General features: G+C 38.2%; 2 protein-coding genes across 4 annotated transcripts in view; one reads left to right on the top strand and one right to left on the bottom strand.

Annotated features, from left to right (window-relative positions):
- The window catches only part of WIPF3 (WAS/WASL interacting protein family member 3), a 49,096-nt gene extending 31,670 nt beyond the window's left edge, over positions 1–17,426 (top strand). For 2 of the 3 annotated variants that reach the window (XM_060781997.2, XM_060781998.2), the window contains exons 3-8: positions 4,262–4,394; positions 6,835–6,966; positions 7,796–8,533; positions 10,891–11,037; positions 13,180–13,281; positions 14,017–17,426. In XM_060781997.2, the coding sequence (XP_060637980.2) occupies positions 4,262–4,394; positions 6,835–6,966; positions 7,796–8,533; positions 10,891–11,037; positions 13,180–13,281; positions 14,017–14,057 (1,293 nt within the window). In that variant the 3' untranslated portion in view covers positions 14,058–17,426. Of the gene's footprint in view, positions 1–1,371; positions 1,562–4,261; positions 4,395–6,834; positions 6,967–7,795; positions 8,534–10,890; positions 11,038–13,179; positions 13,282–14,016 lie in introns of those variants that run through there. The other variant, XM_060781999.2, reaches the window with a different exon arrangement.
- Positions 17,427–20,653: 3,227 nt separating this feature from the next.
- SCRN1 (secernin 1) overlaps positions 20,654–24,614 on the bottom strand; it is a 45,705-nt gene continuing 41,744 nt past the window's right edge. The window contains exons 8-9 of the mRNA XM_060781996.2: positions 22,373–22,532; positions 20,654–21,534 (exon numbers count right to left, since the gene is read on the bottom strand). Coding sequence (XP_060637979.2) covers positions 22,374–22,532 — 159 coding nt within the window. The 3' untranslated portion in view covers positions 20,654–21,534; position 22,373. The remainder of the gene's footprint in view (positions 21,535–22,372; positions 22,533–24,614) is intronic.

Below are 24,614 nucleotides of genomic sequence, written 5' to 3'. Positions count from 1 at the left end.
ACAACATACAAACTATCTACAGATCCACCAAGAAAATCCAACAAATGCTATGTTCAGCATAGGACAAGAGGGATCCTCTCACTTCTGCAGGAGTCTACCGTGTACCATGCAGCTGTGGACAAGTCTACATAGGGACCACCAAACGCAGCGCCCAAACACGAATCAGGGAACATGAAAGACACTGCAGACTACTTCAACCAGAGAAATCAGCCACAGCAGAGCACCTGATGAACTAACCTGGACACAGCATTTTATTTGAGAACACAGAAATGCTGGACCACTCTCACAACCACCACGTCAGACTACACAGAGAAGCCACTGAAATACACAAGCGTGTGGACAATTTCAACAGAAAGGAGGAAACCATGAAAATGAACAAAATCTGGCTACCAGTATTAAAAAACTCTAAAATTGCAACAGCACAACCACAGAGAGGAAACAAACAAGGACATCTAATCACCTCTCAACAAAAGTTTGCTCCAGGCACAGTCGGGCCATTGTATGCTAATCAAGGTGGTCAGTTAAAACATTCACACCTAGCTCCAGCAGACAAGAGTCCTTTGTCTCACCCTGGTCATTCCACAGATATATAAACCCCTTTTTCCTAGTTCCAACAGACCTCACTACCTCTGAGGATGCTTGCCATAGATGCAGGCAAAACGTCAGGAGAGAATGCTTCTAGACCATGGCCATATAGCCCGAAAAAACCTACAACAACCTATTTCTGTTCTACTCATGATGTTGCTTGCATTCAGGATCTTTGGATGTTCATGGGAAGCTGGGAGTCTAGACCCCTTGTCCAGAGAGGCAGCATTTTACATCTTCATCAATCTCAAAGTCTCTCCAAGGCTCAAAGGTCTCTCTCATGCCTTGTGGCATTGTGCTTTTATAACCGCTTATGTTAAAAACATCTCCAAGCTTTCACCCTTCTCAGCATTCAGTCATTCCCTTTGAGCAATTACCTGTCATGAACTCTGCTGATCATTCATGATGCTGGCCCCAATAAATATAACCTAACCTATCATATCATTAACTCCTGGTTTACCTGGAAGAGAGCCCATATCCTTCAATTGTGTTGCTTAGATGATGGGGAGCCAATGATCACACAAAAAAACAAGACTTTTTCTTCTGATACAAAGAGGAAAAATACATGAACCATAATCCTTCATCTGTATTTAAAACTTATCTTTGCAAACATGTTTTCATAATTTGTTACAATGAGTTTTCATTTCTAATTAAATTATCATCCAGAGTTCCTTGCTTTCTGTATTTCTTCCAGTCATATCTTCGGAAATGCTCTGTTCATTAATCAAGAATCTAGCCCCTGTGTGACATGTGCAGATGACACAACCTGTAGCCATATGAACCCAGAAACAAAACCACAGCTGCTGATTCTAATTTTAAACCATTAAAGTGCCTGCTCCGGTCCTTTTCTAACTCTACAGCAAAGCTGCAGTGAAACTTTCTGTGGTAGTTGCTAAGAGAAATTATTTGAGGACAGTGTTGAATAACATAAACCAAGGAATACTTGGTTGCAGTCATGTTTCTTCAGTTTTTCACAGTAAGTAATGTTTTATTCTTTTTCAAGGGAGAGGCTGAAAATTCTGCTGTAGCTGCGCCGATACATGTGCCTTTCCGATTTCAAAAGCTACTGTGTCTGTGTGTGAAATTTCCCAAGGCATTTGGAGGTTCAATTATGTGGGTTAAGTTATAGGACTATGTTCATTAAAGCCTCTCTCTTTTAGCAATAAATGTAGTAATAAGAATATAAGTTATTAGTGAGATTTTACATCATCCCCAAAGAACGTTCCTAATGCCACTATCACCCATGTGTGCCATCTAGAGGAGCAAATATAGAAGAAATGGGAAATCAGCGGCTGGGTTAAAACTTACACATGTTTTGGAAACTCTCTAGATAATTGCCACTCAAGTCAGTAATCTAGGGCAAGTTTCAGAGCCATTGGCTGCTAGTTCCTGGAGAATTTCCAGGAAAGGAAGGGGAAGGGAAAGGGAAGAGTTTTAGTCCATGGGCACAAATATGAAACTAGTTTATGGTATTTTAGATAAAAAAATAATTGCTGGTCCTCCACATCAAATAGTGTGAGGTCCACTGCCTTAAACTGTGTGTCCTTACCCCAAACTTAGCTCGATGTTGGGATCATGACAAATTCGGCAACTAAAAGATTTCTAGTGTCATCTATTTACACAAATCAGTTAGCAACATCGTACAGTGGATTCTGTTAAAAGGTGTTTGTGTTGTACTCTACAAAAAGGAAAATCAGCCTGTTTATCAAGTTTTGCAAATACTAATTTATTATCAGTAAAAGTTTGGTTTTTATACCTATTTTATATACCTATATACCTGGGGTCACTAACATTTTCTCGGGCAGAAAGGGGTTTGTGAGTGGAAAAAGGTCCAGAAGCCCTTGTCTCGAGCACTGCTTCTTAAACTGTGGGCCCTGACCCCAATTTGAGGTCTCCGTAGCTCAATGTTGGGGTCGTAAAAAAAAAATTGACAACAGTAAAAGTTTTCTAAACATCAACTAGAGTCAATGTTTTTCACATTTACATGAATCTGTTGTGCAGTGTTTACAGTGGATTCAACAGAAAATGCTTTAGCCTATTTAGCAAGCCTTGCAAATGCTGATTTTTTAAAAATCAGTAAATATTTGATTTTTTATATACCAATTTTATATGCATATATTCCATGGGACCATGTAAAAATTTCTTGGGAGAAAAGCAGCCACGTGTGGAAAAACTAAAAAAAAGCCCTAGTTTAGATAAACTAGTTTATTATGGTGGTATGGATTGTTGTTTTGAAGTGGCTGTAGTGAATGTGTGTCTATTTGTAGGGTTGGTTTCCAAAAGATCTGAAATACAAAAAAGAAAAGAAAAATGAGTTATAGGCTAGGATTAGAAGCAAAAGAATGCACATCTTCAGCACTTTTCTTGATTCCTGTAAAATTTGTTCAGATGGATTTGGTATCCAGTAGAAACAAACTTCATGTTTGTATTCTGTGTTTTAGCAAGTGGCTTTAAATAATATACTGTCAGCTATCCACATTTATTGGGGTTGACCAGAAGACACGTTTGAAAGTAAAAAATCATATTTTTTTTAAGTTTTTAATTGTGTTTCCTGTCTGTTGGTATTACATACATTTTAGTAAATATAATGGTTTGAAAATACTATTTTTAAACCTGACAGAACACTTCTCCCAGAATTTCTGTGTTTTCCAGCATGGCCAGTGTCCACTGGAAGCTGATCAAAGAGTAAGCACTAGAGGACCCAGAGAGAACATTTAAATCAAATCTAAATAATCCAGTCCATACAATCAAACCTGCAGATGTGGGTTCTAACACAATAGGAATTTGGAACTGTTATTATTTATCCTTGATGTAATTCCTGAAATTATGGCATTTTTCTAAAGTATTCTTTTGCATTGACAGTCATCTTCTCAGAACTTCAGAGAAGCAGTCAAAGTAATGGATCCCCCTGTTTATGTATTTCCATTTGCCCAAAGTGTTTTCATGCCACTGTGTAGCAAAAACCTCTATAGAGAGATCTCAAGAGGCAGGCTCAAAGAACTACACAACAAAAATAACTAGACCAAGCAAGATTTTAACATGTGTTAAATTATAGAAAAAAAATTAAGAGTGCTAGGAAAATGAATAAAAAATAAGAGCTACTTAGCACTTATATTCAATATACTGTTTATATGTCAATAGTATTCATTCATTCATTTATTTGTAAGATTAATAGCAATGATTATTGTTATTATTTTGTAGTGTAATAATGATTTTGAAATGGCTCTGTTATTGTTATAATTATTCTGACTTCCCTTGGTTGACTTGAAAACTTCAAAAATGCAGCATTTCACTGGAATAATAAGATTGCTGCTTGCAGCCACAGTTGTTTATATTATTTTGATCACAGCATTAATTCCCTTTTTGTCTCCAGGTCTCGTTCAAGGTGCTAGTTTGTTGTTGTGTGCCTTCAAGTTGTCTCCAAGTTACGGGGACACCAGGCTAACTTAACACAGGGTTTTCTAAGCAAGATTTGTTCAGAGTAGATTTGTCTGCTTTCTTTTGAGACTGATAGAGAGTGGGTACATTAAAACTTGTATCTGTCCTCTTTTACTCTCTCTTGTGTATCAGTGGTCACAGGATCAGTGACCATGTGAGTTTTCCTACCTCCTCTTTCCCAAGTACTTCTTCTAATCCTCTGCTAAACATCCATCTCACCATCTTCTCTTTTTGTTAGGCCAATTCAGAGCCACCCAAGGCAAGAAGGGAGGATTCAAAAAGTCGGAGTGCTTTGCTCCACGAGATCCAAAGAGGGACTCGGCTGAGGAGAGTAACACAGGCCAATGACCGAAGCGCACCACAGATTGAAAGTGAGTCTTCAGCATTTGAGAAATCTCACAGCAGTGGAGACACATTCATTTTTTGGTTGAAACCATTATCTGTAGAGAGCTGTTTTTGTAAATATATTCAGTTACAAAATTTGAGAAACTGCCATGTAAATAAGCCGCTCATATTTGGTTATACAAGTTGGGCAACCCCTATCTGGATTTCCAAAAGCTGAGACAATTACACTTCCTTTCTGATGGCTCAGTGTATACAAACTTGAGGTGATGTGTATTAGGCTTGTGTTATCTAGGTAAGCCTTGATCTGTTTCAGTGTCCTAGATTTCAGTGGGGGCCCTAATCCATTTTTCAGGAGCCTCCCGAATTAGGGAAGACAGAAGTCCATTTTCGATTCAGGAAGGCAAAATCTTTGTTTTCAATCCAGCCCATTGGTAGACATGGGGGCGGGGCTTCCCAGGTTAAAGGCAAAGACTTAAGAAACCTTCCTTCCCGTGATCCTTTCCCTTCTCTCTTTAGAGGAGACTCGGCTTTAAGGCAAGGGTTTGAGAAATCACCCTTTCTGGAATCCCTTCCCTTCTAGCAGCCGCCTCTCTCCCCACATTCCTCGTGTAACCCAAAGAAACTGAAAGCAGCTGGGTTTTTGACAGCCACTGTTCTGTTGCAGCAAAAAAAAAAAAATGGCAGGAGAGCACATGCCATTACAGGTGTCTGAACCAACCGAACCAGCCAAAGACTTTTTAAAATCTGTGTGAAAGCCTAATGTGTATACAGTGTATGTGAATATCATGTTTAGATTTGAGTCCCATCTCCAAGTAGCTCATTATGTATGGATATTCAAATATTGGTATTCCAAAATCCAGAAAAAATCAAGATCCCAAACACATTTTGGATTAGGAATACACGACCTGTTTATGCCTGTGTAACTTAATGAGACGTGTTCCACGTTTTTCCTGAAGGATCCATTATATCATCCCAAATGTACTCAGCCATCTTATTTTCGAAGCTAAGCATGGTCAAGGCTGCTTTATAACTACATCCCTAGGCTATAACAGGAACCACCAGATAGTATTGGAAAGAGTCATCCTGCCTGCAGAAAGATTACGGTCAGGCAGAGTTGACAATGTAGGAGTAGATGGACTAAAAGGTAGATAAGAGTTGGGGATAAATGACTGGTTTCATCATCATCAGTTTCAGGATCTGTTTAGGAAAGACAATAAAATTGGGTTTGCCAAAAAGAAATCGGAGTTGAAATATATTTTGGGGAAAGAAAACAAAGGATTGATTTCCAGGTTATACAAATATATTCTAGAGTATAACCTGGAAGACAATCAAATAAAACAGTAATGATTTCCTGGTCCAAAGACTTAAGGGAAAATACCAATATAACTCCTGAATTAATGGTTAAAATAGATAAATCCCAAAGGAGGGAATGTTGGAGATAGAAAATGCAGAAAGGTACCTTCTTCCATGTTTGGTGGACCTATATGGTAGTGAAAAAGGTGACTAAAGAAACCAACAAAATTATTACTAAGAAGATAAAGAAAAATCCAGAAATGTGCTTATTGGGTTCATTTCAGGAGAGAATAGGCAAAGAAAATGTAGAAATTTGCTAATATAGTTATGTGGCAGTGAGAATCATTATAGCAAAATCTTGGAGGGGTGGGGGTGGGGAGAATTGCTTATTAAGGATTGGAGAAGAAAAATAGTAAAATATATCCAAATGGCCATTATTATCTCCAAAGGCATAAGGGAAGGAAACAAAGAATAATTCATTAGAAAATGAAAAGTGACCTTTGGATATTTAAAAAAGAAGACAAAAATAGATTTTGAATTAGCCAAATAGGCGATTTATTAGTGTAATGATAAAGACAGTTTTTGTTAGATGCTAGTTCCATATGGTATAGTGTCAGAAGTCATGGGTGGTGGTTTATGGGTGGGAATGGGGAGGTGGTGGGACTGGAAATAATGCCTGTATTTTGATTGTTAAATCTCAAAGATTGTATTTTTTTCCTCATATATCACAATAAAAATGTATACAAAAAACAAAACAAACCCATACCATATCAATTTTCCTAATACAACCCCATTCAGAACATACCAATTATCTAACTTTTGGGTGCCATTGCCACCTACTTACAAAACTCTCATCTTGTCAGGATTCCATTTTATTTTATTTTATCAATCCTGAATATACTGCAGAGTGTGGAGAAGCATCTAGTTATAGCAACTGATGCTACTCTAGTCCTTCACCACTTTCTCCAAGCTCTAGTATATTCAGGATGGCTTTAGTTGGTATAGATGTGGGAGAGGGATACCAACCTCTGTAACAACCAAAAAGACATACAGGATGCCTGCATGTTTCATTAATAGGGTGGAAGCAATTATATGTTAAAGGACATGCAATATAAAAATACCAGAAACCTGGGCTGAACTATCACAAATTTTATTTTTTAAAAATTGCCTCAGATGGTAGGAAAAGGACAAGCAGAGATGGCGGAAGTTCACCAAGTGGCAGAAGTGACGTACCTCAGGGACTGGGGAACCTTTTTGCTGAAGGATTTCCTGTTCTGAAACCAGTAGGACAAAGAGACCTATCAGGTAAAAATATCTTATTGTAATGGTGGCTTCAGTGTAGTTCATAAGTATGTTGGAAAAGCAGAACCTATTCTTTAGCATAGGTGTGCATTTGCTTTAAAGAAGATGAACATTTAGATCAGTTTTCCTGACCATAAAATAAAAACATTGAATATGCTTGGTTTGGCAACAGCAGTAACACTTAAAGGGCACAGTGGTGGTAATTGGGCTCATAATGGTAGCAGTTGCGTTGGATTATCTGTCCCCGGAGCTTGCACACCACTCCTAGTTTAAAAGAGATGTTACCGGTGCATGCATACCTATGCCTAGCTTATCTCTGTTTAAAGAACAGTCTCTATCAGACAAGGAAAAGCAAGTTAAAGCTGTGAGGTGATTGTAAAGCAGAATGGGGAATAGGGATGTGTATCAAATATGACAAATTAGCCATGTGTTGGGTAAAAGCATTAGCATTTGAGCCTGGCCAGGTTGCAGCAGCTGCTTACCTCTGTACAGTGTTTGCAAAGGCAAACATGAATAATTGAGAGGTACCAGTGAGTGTCTGTTGACCATAACAGAGCAAATGTGTGTCTGGGGGCAGGGGACAGCTGCTTTTGTAAAAGTGAGTCTTTTGTGTTGGAATTGTAGGCAGATAGGCAAGCAATAGAAATCCATGACAAGAAACAAGCTCTTCATTTATGAAGAACTCTAAAGTTGGGAGAGATGGGGTTCTTGCATTGTCTTTTATGTATAAATTTAACCACTAAATGAATAAGCTGTGCTGTTTTAGAAGTTATACCAGTAGATGGATTCATTTGATGCTTCATCTCCGAAAACTTTTGGTTGATTTCCTTAGGTGGTAAAACTGGGAAGCCATGTACCTTACGGATGCCTCCAAAGTCTCCGGACTCACAGAACAATGAGAAAGCCAATGGGAACTTCCACATTACACCTGAGAGCCCAAAACCAACAGACCAGCCAGAAACACCCAAGACTCAACCGCCTACGCCTACTCGTCCCAACATCCCAGCTCCCCCTCCACCCCCACCATTGCCACCATCTTCCTCCAGCAAACCTTCTCTTGTCTTCCCGCCGCCCCCACCTCTTCCCCCTCCTTTGGCTGAAAGTCCTGACAAACTCACCTCCCCAACCACAACTGCTGGTGTTTCTCTTCCTCACAACGAGAAACTCCCTAAACCTCAGACCTCCCCTTTGAACATGCCGCCACTTCCCCCACCACCTCCCTTACCTTTAACATCACCTTGTGGGACCTCGGGCAGAACGAATGAGGGTTCTTCTTCCCAGCCTGATGTCAGAACCAATCCACCTCTGATGTCACCTCCTCCTCCCCCACCCCCTCCTCATATGTCCACTTTTTCCTCACCAAGATCGTCTTTGTCATCCCCAACATCACCATCCTCTAACAGTGCCTTGAGCGGCAGTGGTGATATTGCCCCTCCACTGCCCCCCAAGTCACTGTTCGTGCAGTCTCAAATGGAGAAGGCTAACATTCAGTCACTTCCTCTGTCTCCTGTTTCTTCGGCCACACAACAGACTGTAGTAATACAGAGAAGGAGGCAAGGAAGAGGTGGAGGTAAGAATTGTGCTCTTTAACTTCAGCTTCCCTGGTTATGTACCCTGCTAATGAGATGAGCAAAGTGTGGTTTCCAAATAGCAAGTCTCAGCACCCCTCACCATTGGCTACAGCTGCCTGGAATGGCAGTCACGTAACATTTAAAAGGCCATATGTTGGGTATTGCTATTCTGTGTGATCCATAGTGCAATCTACCTTGTCCAATGCCAGTTTTTCACTGTGGGAGAAAATAAATGCAGATTGTGGAGACCTTAGACCAGGGGTCCACAAACTTTTACACAAACTTAGACCACAGTCCCTCAAACTGTTGGAGGGCCAGATTATAATTTGAAAAAAAAATGAATTCCTATGCACACTGCACATATCTTATTTGTAGTGCAAAAAACACTTAAAACAATACAATAAGTAAAATGAAGAACAATTTCAACAAATATAAAATTATTAGTATTTCAATGGGAAGTGAAATAGCCTACTTTTGGCTGAAGAGATAGGGTTGTTGTTATTGTTGTGTGCTTTCAAGTCATTTCAGACAGGTTGACCCTGAGCAAGGGCTGGATAAATGACCTTGGAGGGCCGCATGCGGCCCCCGGGCCTTAGTTTGAGGACCCCTGCCTTAGACCTTGGTGCTGAATCCAGTTTTGTGTGGTTTCCCAGAATGTGTCCCATAAAATGTAGGATATAAATAATGTGATTGATTGATTATCACATTATTAATATCCTGCTCTTTTCCCCAACTGTGGATGTCATGGTGAATAAAAATAAAAACACAGGTAAACCTACATAGAGCTAAAAACAATGCACAAAGTTAAGATTACAATAATATTAAACTGTCTACAGAGTTGAAACCATATTAAATATTAATTCTAAAACACAAATTAAACCATTCAAAAGGAAGATGCATAATATAAAAAATCAGTTCCCGAGTACCTGCTGACATAGAAAGGTCTTCACTTCATGATAACAGGACAGCAAGGAGGAAACCAGCCTAGCCTCCCTAGGAAAGGAACTTCAAACAGAGCAGTAAGGAGAAAATCCTCCTTCTGTTTTCCTACCAAATATGTATGCGAAGATGATGAAGCTGAGAGAAGAGCTCAGGCAGCCTTATGAAAGCAGGGCATAATGACATGATTTGGGAGGTTCCCAGCTTTGGGCCACAATCCTCCTTCTGTCCTGAGCAGTTACAGTGCCTTAGATACAAACAATAAGGGCTTTAAGCTAAAATATGCTTTCACCTTTTATCTTTCCATTTTGGTTGTGGCTGCTGTGCCCACCACGGCAATTCAGATATCTGAAACTGAATTTGGTCCTTGGGTTGAAAGAGCTTCCTTAACCTTGTAAAACCTTATGGACGAGCATATGTGTACAAGCATATATCAACAATAAGGCTGAATGGATGGGAGAAAAAAGTCTCATTCTGTACTATGGATCCATTCAGAATTTCTTGACATTTAAAATGAAGGAGATTGCCAATGATATGCATCAAAACCAAACATCTTAGGAACATCCAGCTTTTCCCACTCCTAACTATAGTGAGTTAACCTCTAATTGCAGCGAGTGTTCTGTTGTCCTTTTAACACAGATAGCAATTCAAGATACAGTTTCAAGTGCTGCAATTCCAATAAGACTGTACTACTATGCTCTGAATATGGTAGACAGTTTTTTGTTCAAATTTAAAAGCCTATGTTCAGATTTTGGAGAGTCTGAAAAGTGTTAGGGTTAAAATGTCAAGCTATATCTGGAGAGACCTTGGTTCAAATCCCTGCTCTACTATGTTGAGGATGTTGCAGGGTGTGGGGGGGGGGGGGGTGACACCAAAATAACAGTCTATAAGATTTTTGTGCAGTGTTTCAGCAGAAATGTCTTGTTTGTTATTTTAAAAAATCTTGTCATTAGATATAATCATAAAACCATTTTTCACAACCCCTGTTTACACATACTGTATCAGTGTACATACAAAACTAAAAATCTATGATAATATCCATGCACCCTGCCAGTTGCAATGATATTTTGAATCCCATAGTTTGCATGCACTACAAGCTGCCACTGATTTTTATAGTTGTTGATTTGATCACATTTTCTGGTATTTTAGCTACAATAGCATGATCTATCTGACATAGGAGGTGACACAATGAGTTACTGTAATGGGTGATGCCAACCATAGTCAAATCACTGAATTAGTATTCTTGTGCCAGTTATTGTATTTTAGCTAAAACTTAGGAGGGAGCGGGGCATATATGCTACCTTGAAGATCTTTGAAGGAGGACAAAAAAGAAGTATAATGAAAATGAAAATATTCCCTTGTTTGATGCATTGCTTACCCATTTTCTGAGATCTTTTCTAATTTTTACTTTTTTTAGGGAAGCTGATGCCACCCCCGGTGCCTCCTGCAAGGTCTCCAACAACCGAGCTCTCAAGCAAGTGTCAGTATGCTCAGGTGTCTCCATGGTCGGTTGGCAATGACCTTTACCCGTCGCTCAAGAATGGAACTGTTGTACACATAATGGGTAAGGTTGCTAAATTTATACCTCATTTACTTACAAAAATCCACAAATGACAAACTAGATATATTCGGTAACTTCAGTGTTCTTGTGTGAATTGTTTCCCGTTGTCAGACTCTAAAGGAGCTATCCAGTGTGCTGAGATGTATCCCAAAACAGTTTCAGTACTTGGATAGATTCTTTTAAATCCATGCAAAACTCAGCCATTCTGAGTTGTTGTTCTTTTAAAGATGATCCTTTTAGGAATAACCATTAGGGCTGTGCAAAAAATAATAAGAGGATCGAAAGTTGTAAGAGATGTGTTATATCCGTACTTACCACTCACATTATAATGACTGCAGCCAGTACTCGGTTTTCGTAAGAAGGTGCATAACTGTCATAAGTTCCAGTGAGTCAGCTTAGTCTTTTTGGGCAATGCAGACAGACTATTTAGGCTCTCCTCAGCCTATTAGGGAGGAGGGAGGAGGCACTCCTGGCATTTCCAATAAATAAATACAGTCACAAGGTCTTGCTCACCTTTCTGAGCAGCAAGATGTGGTGGAAGGGAGGAGGGTAGAAGTGGGCAGGCAGGCAGGCAGGTTTGCATGTTTGTGTGCTTGGAGTGGGGGTGTCCATCTAGGATTCATTTTGGGTTGTCCCCACTTTTTCCTGCTTTGGTTTTTTCCAATTTTTAAAAAATATATTTTTATTGGTTCTCTTAAAATACATCAATGCATCAATACCTTCGATACTCTTGTATTCGATACTCAATTCATTACATCAACTATATGTGTATATATATCTTGCATACTTTTTTTTTGTTCACCTCTGTGCCCCCCCCCCCCCTTCCGAGCCACTTCAGTTTACATTCTCTTTCCAAACTACCATTTCTTTTTGTGGAGGTAATTTCCCATCTACTTCTTTTAAGCTGTTCTCAATAAATTTTCCGCAAACTTCATCAAAGTCGTTTTCCTTCCATACCCCTTTCCTGACTCTTAACCTACATGTCAATTCATCGTTTATTGCTAGTTTCCATAGTTCTTTATACCATTCTTCAATTGGTATATTTATTTTACCTTTCCAGTTCTTCGCTATCAGTAATCTTGCTGCAGTTAACATGTTATCTATTGCATCTTTCTCTGTTTTTTTCCATTTCTTAACATTATATAGTGACAACAATGCAATGCTTGCACTTTTTCCTATTTTTTTTTTCAATTTTTAATCCCACAAACTGCTTTATTTATTTTTCCTGTATTGAATCAATGGAAATTCTAGTTTAGTAGTCTCTTTGCTATTGGGATTCTGGGCAAACACAAAACTGGTGGCTGGCTGGCAGACCTGTATTTTAAAATGTTTTATTATGTCATTATTGTATTATTGTATTATTATTATATTGTATTATTATAGTAAATTTTTTTTATTTCTAAAACTTTAAAAAAATCTAAAAATTGGTGGATGAGTGAATTGTTCTGAAATTTGATGGGAAGAATGCCCAGGTTATGTTGTGTCATTGTAGAGAAATTTGAGTGGAAAGCTCATGTAGTTTTTTTAAAATGTTGTTCATAAAAACTTCAAAAATATCATAAAAATTAGTGGATGACCAAAATGTTCTGAAACTTAAGAGGGCTTAGAGTAATAAATGTATTCTACAATTGTAGCTAGTTTCATCCCAATGGCTCTAAAACAGAGGGAGGGAAAAGCCCGGTTAGTGTCCCCATTGGTGCAAATGAGCAAATAACTCAATGAAAAACTAACAACTTTTTCAGAACTCCATAATAGTTCCCACACAGACCCCTTATGATTTTTCCAAAACACTTCAAAATCAAAACGGGGGTTTCACGATTTTCGTTACAACAAACGAAATGGGTTTTTTAGTCATGCACACCCTAACAATCACACAGATTGAACAATGTTTTCTGACTAGAAGAAAGCAAGTTATTCAGTGTGTAATTTAGAGTTTCCTGGATTAAATTTTGAATATAAATGTGAGTTTATATATACAGTAAGTTCTGCTACAGTACATGTTTTTGCAATGGAAATTAGCAATAACATGATTAATTAATAGAGGAGTATTCTTTACGGAACACAAACTTTTTATTGTCGCGTGATTCCATCTTGGTTTTGTCTTCTCTGCAATTTATTTTCATTTTCAAAAAATATTCTCTTTAGATGACTTTGAGTCAAAATTTACTTTTCATTCCGTGGAAGAATTCCCTCCACCAGATGAGTTTAAGCCATGTTTGAAGATATATCCTAGCCAAGAAGCTAGAGGTAAGTGGCAAACATCTACTACATTGTGTACCTAGAACAGCTTGCATGTGCATAACGATGGGAGAACCTTTTTGGAATTATTCTATACCTTAATCCAGCATTGCTGTCATGGTTTTGTCAATCACAGCTGCTATTGCCACAGCTGGCAAAATTGTTTCGTTTGCTGTTATTGTGAAACGATTTGGACTGAGAGTGGTTGTGGCAGATGTGTCTTGAATTAGTGTATCATCCCCATAGACTGAATTAATAGCCAAGGCCAAGCCATATAAAAATATTTTGCAACAGGACCAATTTATCCCATTTGCTAACCTCCCATTTGCAAATGCAAACCACAAAACCACAGAACATGTGTTTCATTTGCTTCAAAGGCTGTAATGAGGGCTTACCTCCCTTCATGCTGCCTTAAGTGCCTGCAGAATTGTGCAGTTGTGCCAAGAAGCTATTTGATACTGCCAGAGTTTTGCCAGTGTAGTTATGTAGGAGGGCCAGGATTGCCAAAGAGGATATGGTAGAAGGACGCTCTCTTGGCACAGGAACACATCAAATCAAGATACTGGATACTTCCTTGCACAATGTCCAAAAAAGAAATTACATTAAGTAAAACAGTTTACATCACAAAAAGCTTTTGAACTTGGTGCCCTTGCATGCTATAAATATGGCTTGATCTTTTTATTGATTGATTATTGGAAAACAATTTACAAATTTTATATCTAGTTTTTCCTCTCATTTTTACAGATAGTGCCAACAACCCTCCCTTAAGAGCACAAGTGAGATGAGAAGGGCCAAGTAACAGGAGGATGGCTGGAAAGATCAACAGGAGCATTGCAAAATGTAGAAACTTGTTTTGGCAGCCAAATAATACAGGCAACTGAAACTCATGCTGTACTGAAGACTGTCAAAGGCTGGGAAATGCCAGATGGGATTTGAAATGGCAATGAGTGAACTGTTGGTGGTTGAAACAGAGTGTAATATATTTCTAAATGCTTTCAATTTGTTCTGAATTTATTTTAAGTTCTGTGAAGTACTCAGTATAATGTATGTGGTTCAAGTACACACATATAGGGCATATTTTATTTGGGCATAATTGTTCAATATGCAGTGGATTGCAGAAGAAGAAAATGCCCAAAGTTCCTTCTTGTTCTGACTGCTTTATTTTAGTTTAACTCAGCCATGTAAACACAGCTTTTAAACAGCATATTGTGTTGAAATATATTCCGGATTTGTGTTTTCCCTTTTAAGAAAACTTCATAGTGTTATCTCTTATACACTTCTTTCTAGCCTCCAATGTAATTTCCCTAAAGTGGCTTTCCAGTTATTGCAGTTGTACAGTTTTCCAGTGGAATATGACATGTACGCATAGATGTATATGTGAGTGCAAAAATACCCAGCAGTATTCTCCTCAGGGAACTTTATCACCCATTATATGTATTTCCCAGACTACCTTAAGAGAAACCATCTTGATATCTTTAATGCCAGATTCAGATGCATCCACCCTTTGAATTAGGTGAAGGACAACTTACAAGTTCAATTGACCACTGAAATAAAGCAGAGGGGGATTAACACAGTGCATATTGATATGGAAGCCTGCAATCTGCAAATGGAGGCCCTGTCGCTACAAAACTGTATCTGCGGATATTCTGGTATAATATATTTAAGATGCTTCAGAAGACAAGGTAGTATGTGAAACCACATGCTCCAGAGCCAATCTTAAGGTCCAAACTCAGTTATATGGCATGCGTACCTCAAGTTTCTAATGTTTTTTTGCTCTAAATGGAGTAAGGATTGGACAACTTCAGCAAGACCCATTTTCCATCCCTGGAGGAGGTACTGTGATACACCCCCTTCTGATTTATTGAAAATGTATATTTGAATAAAACAAGCCAAATGTTTGTGTGCCTTGTTTTAAAGGTGAAGCGGGCTTCTAGGGTGCAAATAACAAGTAAATAGAGATTTCATCTGGAGTGTGCAAAACAAGCAGGGGTTGTGTTGCCCAGCTGTGAAGTAGTGTCATTTTGAATGTTAGTAAAGGTAAAGGGTTTCCCTTGACATTAAGTCCAGTCATGTCTGACTCTGGGGGGTGGTGTTCATCTCCATTTCTAAGCCGAAGAGCTGGTCATGTGGCCAGTATGACTGTATGGGGAGCAGTTATCTTCCCAAAGAAGCGGTACCTATTGATCTACTCATATTTGCTTATTTTTGAACTTCAAGGTTGGCAGAAGCTGGGCCTAACCGTAGGAACTCACCTTGCTCCTCTTATTTGAACCGCCAACTTTTTGGCCAGCAAGTTCAGCAGCTCAGCAGTTTAACCCACTGTGCCACCAGGTTTTTGAATGTTAAAACATGATTAATTACCTAGAAAAGAACATTAACATATATGCTTTTGTGCGCACACACACAAATTTCTTCCCTTGCAGTTTCCTATGATTGATTTTTATTAAAATAAACATATAGTGTTTATTGCACGTGTTTGCTAAGTGTGACACTTACCTTTAAAATTGGGATATCAGCACTTTTTCTTTACACTGCAGTTCTTCGCTCTTTGTTTAAAGAACAAAGGGAAATATAGAGGATTTCTGTCTCTTATCCATTTTGCGTATGCCAATTTTACATATGTCAATGGGGGGTGGGGTATGCAACAATGCAGAATTCACTTTAGCTAGCATCAGAAGCAAAGTTGCTCTTGTAGTGGTTAATATGGCATCATCAAATCAGTTCAAACAACTCCTGTTCAAGGGATTATCATCACTGACTATTGGGGTCATGGGATTTCTTTGTTTTGCTTTGTTCTGACAGGGAGAAGGAAAGAAAATCAATCTGAGAATCACTTAGGGAAATGCCGTGGACATTCTTTCTTGTGGTCTGATACTTAAAAGCTAAGAGAAATATGAGTGACTCTTACAGTATTGTCTGTTATAGTAAAGTTTTAACAGCAATGTGAAATTTATTTTTTCTTCCTTCTGTATTGGGGCATGCAAAGCAGACAGTTGTTTAAAAGTGTTTCCTTTAGATTTTAAATTATCTATAAATCATTCTTCTTTGCAAAGTATTCAAGATTATGTTTGGTAGTTTGAAAGCTTGGACTTACCCTTACAGGGACCACTTAGGAAAAGCACTTTGCACATGCTTAAAGGCAGTCACTACGTCACATAACAATATTAAAGTCTAGATTTTCAAACCTAATCTTACATTCCTCTCTTCCCCATCTATTTTCAACATTATTTTATAAAGTCATTCCTACATCTTCCCAAATTAATTTCAGTGATACTTGATGTGCCAATATTTTGCCAAAGATGTTGCTAATTATGTCTTAACCTCCATGAGTATACTGTAATACTCTGAGTTTTTCAACCCTTTTTTGAGGCTAAAAAAGCCTCCCTTGGCTTATAATGGGGTCAAGGCTCTGATGCTGCTACTGTTACAGCTGTTTCCAGCCATTACTTGCAATATATATTTCTCTCTCTCCTTCCCCTCCCTTAACAGTGTGTTTTCTTTTCCAAAGCTTCCCTCGCTCTGCTTCTCCTTCCAGGCTGGGGTTGCCCATTTTGTAAACTCTTTTTTTTAGAAAGAGAGAGGGGGGTGGGGGGATGTTTTGAAAAAAGGGAAAAGGGGGAGCTTGTAAATAATATATTTTCCCCTCAGAAATGTTTGCAAGCCCTGTGTTATTTGTATATATCTATATGCATATTCATCTTATATATGCATTTTCCCTGAAATCTTTTGCAAGCCTGATTTCTGTGTATCTAGATGTATTAACTTTATATATGCATTTTTGTTCCTTTGGAAGTGTTCATTGGCCTTTGCAAGCCCTATAGATCTATAAATATGTTTCTATATATGCATGTTTCTCCTGAAGTCTTTGAAATCATTATATATATATATATATATATATATAGAGAGAGAGAGAGAGAGAGAGTAATTTTATTGGTATCTATTTTTATTTTGAAATTTACCAGTAGCTGCTGCATTTCCCACTCTCGACTTATACTCGAGTCAATAAGTTTTCCCAGTTTTTTGTGGTAAAATTAGGTACCTTCGGGTCAGCTTATACTTGAGTATATACGGTAAGCTTATAAAGGTGGTATGAATATAGTCCTTTGGTGTGGACTAGATGTGATTAATCTTGAATTAAAGCACTAAAGACAATATCTAATTATGCATTCATTTTCATCCTAAGATTTCAGTGTTGCGCTGGAGGCAACATCTGCCTAAATGTTTTCAGAAAAAGCATTTGTAGTATTTGGCCACTCAATAGTTCACTCTGAGCAGAAACTATTTTATTGTCAATCAACACTGTCTTCTAATACATAATGGTTCAAATTCTTTATACATACTCGTTTCCACAAGAAATAATGTAAACAAAGATTCATAAATTCTGAGCCAAGTGGTTCTTAGACATTTGCAGGAGACAATGTGACCAGATTTTATAGCATATCTGACATTTTTACAGAAGGAACCACACAAGCCAATGCTTCTTATTTTACAGAAGAGACTTTCCCACTGCTTGCCTCCATTCCTTGTGTTTAAAAAGCCTCCTAATCTCAAATGCCTTGGGATATCTCTCCTTTGACTAACAATTTTTCAGAATGAGACCTTAAACTTTACATTTCAGATGAATGCTGTAGAAAAGACACAGGCAACTTACAAGTCTCCCAATGCTATCACACCAAAATGTGCATAATCATTCAGTGGCTAGAGATTAGCTTAGCACTGATGGGAATGCTGATCCATATATGGAGGTTCACTAATTCCACATCGCTGCTCTACAGATTATCCATGTATCAGATGTAATGTGTGAGCAATGAGAATTCGCGTTTACATTCACATGGGCTCGATGATGATACATCAAAATAGCCAAGTCAAGAGGGGGAAAAGTCAATCTCTGGAGCAAGTGCAAGCATCCAGAAGAAATCCTCCTCCTTAATTGTCTCGATCTGTTTAAAATTATATTTACTTATAACATGTATGTGCCATTCAAAAATGAAGTACTCTTTGCTTAAAAATAGTTTTAAAAACAACTGAAAGAGTCATAACTGTTCTGTTAATTTGATGATAAAGAATTCTTGTATGTGTGAATTGTAAGACTAGAAGCATCATTTCTCATATCTGATATTTATTGAAGAGCTACATGTACAAGGTTATTTTATTCACCACTATATATCCTTTTAAGAATTAACCCAGTAACAGTCACTGTAGAGCAGTGGTTCTAATCCTGTGGGTCCCCAGATGTTTTGGCCTTCAACTCCCAGAAATCCTGACAGCTTGTAAACTGTTTGGGATTTCTGGGAGTTGTAGGCCAAAACATCTGGGGACCCTCAGGTTGAGAACCACTGCTGTAGAGCAAGGAATGATACCACCATTCAGATGTCAGACTAAAATTCCCACCAATCATTTAGCTACTTCAGGATGCTGGAAGCTGAAATCCAGCTATATTTGGAGGTCCGCATTCTTCTCACCCCAATTTAGAGCAAAGACTATGTCTCAGCTAACAAAAACTAAACTTTATACATTTGACAAAAAACAAAGTACACAAAGAAAACGGACCAAGATACAAAATTGTGGAGGGGGTGGTGTCATTTATCCTAATTTAACAGAACATGTCAAATTTCATAATACCAATGGATCACTCCATTTGATTCCCCAGTAGAGAAAAGGCATATGCATACTTATTTCATTTTTAAACATCAGATTTGTTGTACAACTGTGAATTTAGACAGTTATGTAATGAAGGCCCAAAAAGGAAAAAGAGCACACTAGAAGTTACAACTTTCCTTACTAGCCCTCCAAAAATAGTAAATTAAGTCATTTACAATGGCGGCAAAATAAGGCTAGTTGAGACATGCATGTAAATGACATCCTCTGTGTCCTTGTAAGTTTTCATGTGGGGGTTGCAAAGAACAAAGTCAGAAGTCATGCACAACCAAGAAATCTACAGTATCGGGGTCCTAATTATATAGACTGCTTAAGTGAGTGCTTCTCAACCTGTGGATCCCCCCCCCCTTTTTTTTTTGGCCTACAACTCCCAGATCCCAGCCACTTTACCAGCTGTTAGGATTTCTTGGAGTTGAATGCCAAAACATCTGAGGACTCACAGGTAGAAAACCACTGACAAGTGTTTTTCTCTGATGCAATGGAGATAACAGGGCGAGGGTTGGATTGAGTGCTTCCTACATACTGACTGACTAGCCATCTAAAAAGAACTCCTGACATTCCAAAAAAGTTATTTAATAAGGGGATAAACAGATGTACACAGCTGTTGCTAAACTCGCCATATAACCATTTGTGGCGGAGCCTGCCAAGAAGAATGTCTCCATGCATTCCAACACCAAGTTGACACCAGAGTAAACTTTACTCCCATGAGAAGTCATAGCTTTGGGGGAGAGGATTCTGCAACAGCATTTTTATAGAAGTTTCCTTCTGAAAGAAAAATCAAGAACTAGAGTTTGATTAAAAAAGTGGTATTGTCTAAGAAAAGTGGGAATCCTTAGCAATCATCATCAACCTGCATAAGGATAAGAGCCTCTCCACAGCAGACATCTGTGGATTCTTCTGAATTCAAGGAGAGAGATGGTAAATGCAACAGCTATAATCAATTATTCTAGTTTATATAGCAGCTGCTATGTTTAACCTGCCATGAAAGAAAGGACATCCGTGTGATTAGTGTGTGTACTCATGGAGAAGTGTAGAAATTTAAAGTCCAAAAATCAATCCCAAAATCTGGATCAACTGAGCCAGAAGTGGAAGTAAATATTACATCTTCACTCATATGGAAAAGGATCAATCTCCTCCTTTCAGTGGTGAATAGCAAAGGCTTAGTCCATCTTAAAAGAAGCTTTGACCTCTTGCTAGTCTTTCCACCATGGTGCCACTTCTACCTTTTTTAAATGCCTGGGTGGGAAAATAGTGGGTGCTTGTGGCAATTTGCCCTCTGACACATCACTGGCACTTTCCCCTCTCTATGAAATGACCCCCAATTTATCAATGAATCATACAAAAATCCATGATGTTGGTTCCAAACTTATACATGAGGTCGACATAAGGTCGACTTATATTCAAGCATACGTTGTAATTCATATTTGAAATAGGAGTGCCTGGTGGTGCAATGGGCTAAACCTTTGCGCAACAGGACTGAAGACCGACAGGATGCAGATTCTACTACGGGGAGAGCACAGATGAGCTCCCTCTGTCAGCTCCAGCTCGCCATGCAGGGGCATGAGAGAAGCCTCCCACAAGGATGGTAAAAACATCAAAAGAAATCTGAGTGTCCCCTGGGCAACGTCTTTGCAGACGGCCAGTTCTCTCACACCAGAAGCGACTTGTAGTTTCTTAAGTTGCTCTTGACACGAAAAAAAAAATTGAAATCTCAAAACTACAATGTGGCCAAAAGTCTTTTATTAATGTTTGTGGAAATAGCATAGATGCAAATTACATTACTTCAATGTGTTGTGTCATTTCAGCATTTTCTAAAGTGTAAACAAGCAGCACAAATTCCAATCATTTCTAGCTTGTTGCCTTTCTTCAGCAGTACGGATCCTGCATTCAAAATCTCGCTCTTGATTTTTCCTTCCTTTCGCTTTCCCTCTCAGAGTATTTGGGAAAAATTATAGTCATTATTGTTATGCTTTTCAAAAAATACACTTAGGAAACATGGATTATATAAACATAACCTGCACAGCTTGACGTATGGAAAGGAGTGGGAGAGGGAGAAGCATGTGAGACAACTGCTAGTTTTTCAAGATGTACAAAGCTCAGTAAGCCTAAAATTAGAACAAGTTAAGGCGCTATTCCGTTGCTAAAAGTTACACCATAAGGAAGGGACTGTTTTAAAACTCGGCACTTCTTTGTGGACATTCATGCATCTGGTACATTTTTTTTCTTTTCTCTTTTCAAGCTCAGTTTTAATAAACATTGGAAAAGAAATTCTCCTGAAGAATTGCCTAATTTGAAATGTAATATCACAGACTCTGCTCCTTTGTTGCTTTAAATTCTCTTGACCAAATGAGTCAAAGCATTCTTCATTACATTAGCCAGCATGCATACAGTACTGAACCATTCACTGAATGCTCTCTTGTGACAACACACACAGGACAACACATGATGGGGAAAAGGAATGTGTTAACCAGATACAGCTACTGAGGAACATCTCTCTAGAAAGATGACGATTTCCTCCCATAGTCGGCAATATGGCAAGATTATCTTTCAAGACCTGAAGGACGTCATGGTCTTCTATGCAAAGGTTAACAGTGTCTATAATCACTGAAATGATAAAAAGATACCACTTTAGCATTCACTGTTAATTGTCAGATGAATATATAATTGTAGGATGAATATATATCCAAATCCATTTGGAGGCTTAGCAAAACATCCACAACCCAATAATGGTGGAGTTCTCATTTCCATCATTGTCCAAAAATGGATCACTTCCTATAAGGTAAGTGTTAAGATTCGACCCCACACTGCTCAAGTCTGAAGTCCTCAATGAGGAAACGTTTAGTTAGTTTAGTATAGACTAAGTTTCCCTCCCCCACATATCTATTTCTTCTTTCTCTGTTTCTGCACTCATTCTGTTTGTTGTGTAGAATGGATACTTTGCTACTGCAAGCCTTTACTTTGAATTCTGTTTGTTACATCTGTGTATATGCTGTGTGCTTTGAGATCTCTCTCTCTCTGCTTGTGTGTAAGGAGAGATGTAGTGATTGAGGTTTTTCCCTCCCTTGAAACCTTAGAAGAGATGGGTGTTAGAGTAGCTCAGACCCAGTTCTTGATTATTAAGAAATGCAGTTATTTCTTATTATATAAATAAACCTTTTGTGATTTTTACAGATTGGACTCTGCACGTTTGCCTCCTAAGCTCTGAATTCTTTACAGCCACATCATATGGCACTTCACACTTTGCTAACTAATGAACTAATGCTCACATTTGATATCCTGTTTGGATTTTTGGATGCTCTGCTGTTTTAGGGTAGTTTTCCCTAACAATAAGTACAGATTTAGGAATTAGGTGCAGGGAAATCAAACAACTAAGATGCTTTATGCATCTAAAAATAGAAAATGATATAACAACATGAAAATGGAAATATTGAAAAGCACTCACTTCACTTGAAGAACTTAATTTCTGTGTCAACACAGTCATAGAAAAGGTCCTCAACTTCAGAAGCATCAAGACTCTCTGAGCTGTTTATGAGGCTTTCCATTGCTTCCAGTCCTTGTCTTTCGAGGTTCAACATGGTTGTTCTTAACTTCTCACCTTTATCCTAAGAGTAATAATAGCCAACAGGAAAGAAGTGACTAACACCATGAATTACGTAAAAAAAATGTATGTGTATCTATGTGTAAATTAGCAGGAGATATAGCCTAACTGTAGCCCAACCACAGGAATCCTGCCCATTTGACTTCAGAATGGGTTTTGTCCAAGCTTCCTCATAGAATGTATCAAGTGAAATTGACAATTCCTTCATGCATTTTATGAAAGATGATGGTAGCTGAGGTAAAATATCATTTGAAGGGCTACCAGCTCAACCATGTAGCAAGTGTGTCAGGTCGCTCAAGGCAAGCACAAATGAGCCCAAGACAGTTTACAATTTGATGCAGATTTTACTGGAGAACTGGAGGTATTTTTGCTCATTTTATTTCATGCTTCTTTTCAGTGACAGATATAAGGAGAAAATATTTAATCATCAATTTAAAATTGTCTGATAAACATAAAACAATATATAAGTAGCTAAGCATTTGGTCTAAAGCCAGATGATCAATTATTTTTGGCTCTCAAGACAAACCAAGCACACTTAATGTCTGGTTAATAAGTTAATATTTTAGCAAGCATCTTTTTGAACTAGTATAGCTCTTCTGTTTGCTTTTCAGAAGTTTGAAAAAATATTTTTTCAACATTATCTCAAAAGAATGGGCAACATTAGTGAAGTTCTTTTCAGTCATTGCACAAATCAACTAATGGTATATATGATTTATCATCAAAACACAGAGCTCAAGGTCAGTAATGCATACATTTGTTGAGAAAAGATTTGAAACTCGTGATTATATAGCCCAACAAAAAAGTATTGGTATCTTGGTTTTTATGCCTGTTCTTGGGGCTATTTGGGCACTAATTCAGAAAATTGCATTATATAGACAGCATTACCTCTAGTTTCTTAGATATGGTAATCATGATTTTTCATGTGTGAACAGATGATTAATGGTACATGGCATAGGTTCTGTATCTCAAATACTAGAGCCAATAGGGGAAAAGTGGTGCAATTTTTGGAATCAGCAGGTCAGATATACCCTGAAAGTGCTCTAACAACTGAAGCACCAACATAAGTTTATTGGTGTCCATATAGCACAGTGGTTTCTGCCCACATCTTACAGTCTTTCTTGACCCAGAGCTGACCTAATTGCTTCACTGAGCTGTAGCTCTGAAGTGATTTTTGGGAAGCCTTGTGTTGGGTTGTGGGTAATCAAGCAGCAAATACTCCTGTCAAGGACATTCACTGCAGCTCTGCAGATGTATTCATGTTCCTCTTTCATATTACTATGCTTTAAGGAAGGAGCATATAGGAGCAGTTACTTTGCACTTTGCTTTTTTGCAAGGACACATTAGCTCTATACTATCTGACCTACTCAATGGCATGATGGGGAGGTTCCTGGTGGTGACATACATGAGCATAAGTTGGGCTAGGCATGTCTACTTTTCGGAGGTCAATGTGGAAAATATTTTTAGAAGAGTTCTGCATGAGGAACCATTGCCAATGCACAATTAAGAATCTAGAATAGTGTGTGAATACACATTGTGTGTTTTGTACTGCCTCTGTGTATTTACTCTGTTAAACCTATTTAATTCACAGTTTCTCATGCATTGTGTTATGGTGGTACAGGGACTGTCAGTGGAGATTTCTGCTATGGTGAGTTGATGAAGACTCTCAGCCAGAGTAACAGAGAGAGCTACATTTTAGAAATGGGTTAAACACAACTCAGAATACCCAAGAATAACTCCCCCAAGAGGCCACAATAAATCCTCCCACAAAGATCCATATCATTACCAAATGTATTAATGCAGTTGTTGCTGAGTGGTGTAAAAAGATTTTGAAGTTCATTGAGAAAACTGGCTGTCTTTCAGGTTCCACTGTCTTCTCTTGAAAATTAAGGGCTCTGTTGGAAACTGCAACCTTCTTCAAGCTTCTGTAGTTATTTGTTTGTATATAATCCTATTGCTTACTTACTGTATATATGTTCTGATATGCCTGCTGTTGATTATAAGGAAGATGCCCTGTGCCATCTGCACTGAGAGAATTATTTCAAACATATCTGAAACCGGACTGATAACTTTTGTACCTGTGTAAGCT

Source organism: Anolis sagrei, chromosome 6, assembly GCF_037176765.1.
Source record: "Anolis sagrei isolate rAnoSag1 chromosome 6, rAnoSag1.mat, whole genome shotgun sequence".
Classification (NCBI taxonomy): domain Eukaryota; kingdom Metazoa; phylum Chordata; class Lepidosauria; order Squamata; family Dactyloidae; genus Anolis; species Anolis sagrei.
The sequence above is the reverse complement of the archived record's forward strand: the minus strand, read 5'-3'. Positions and strand labels throughout refer to the sequence as shown.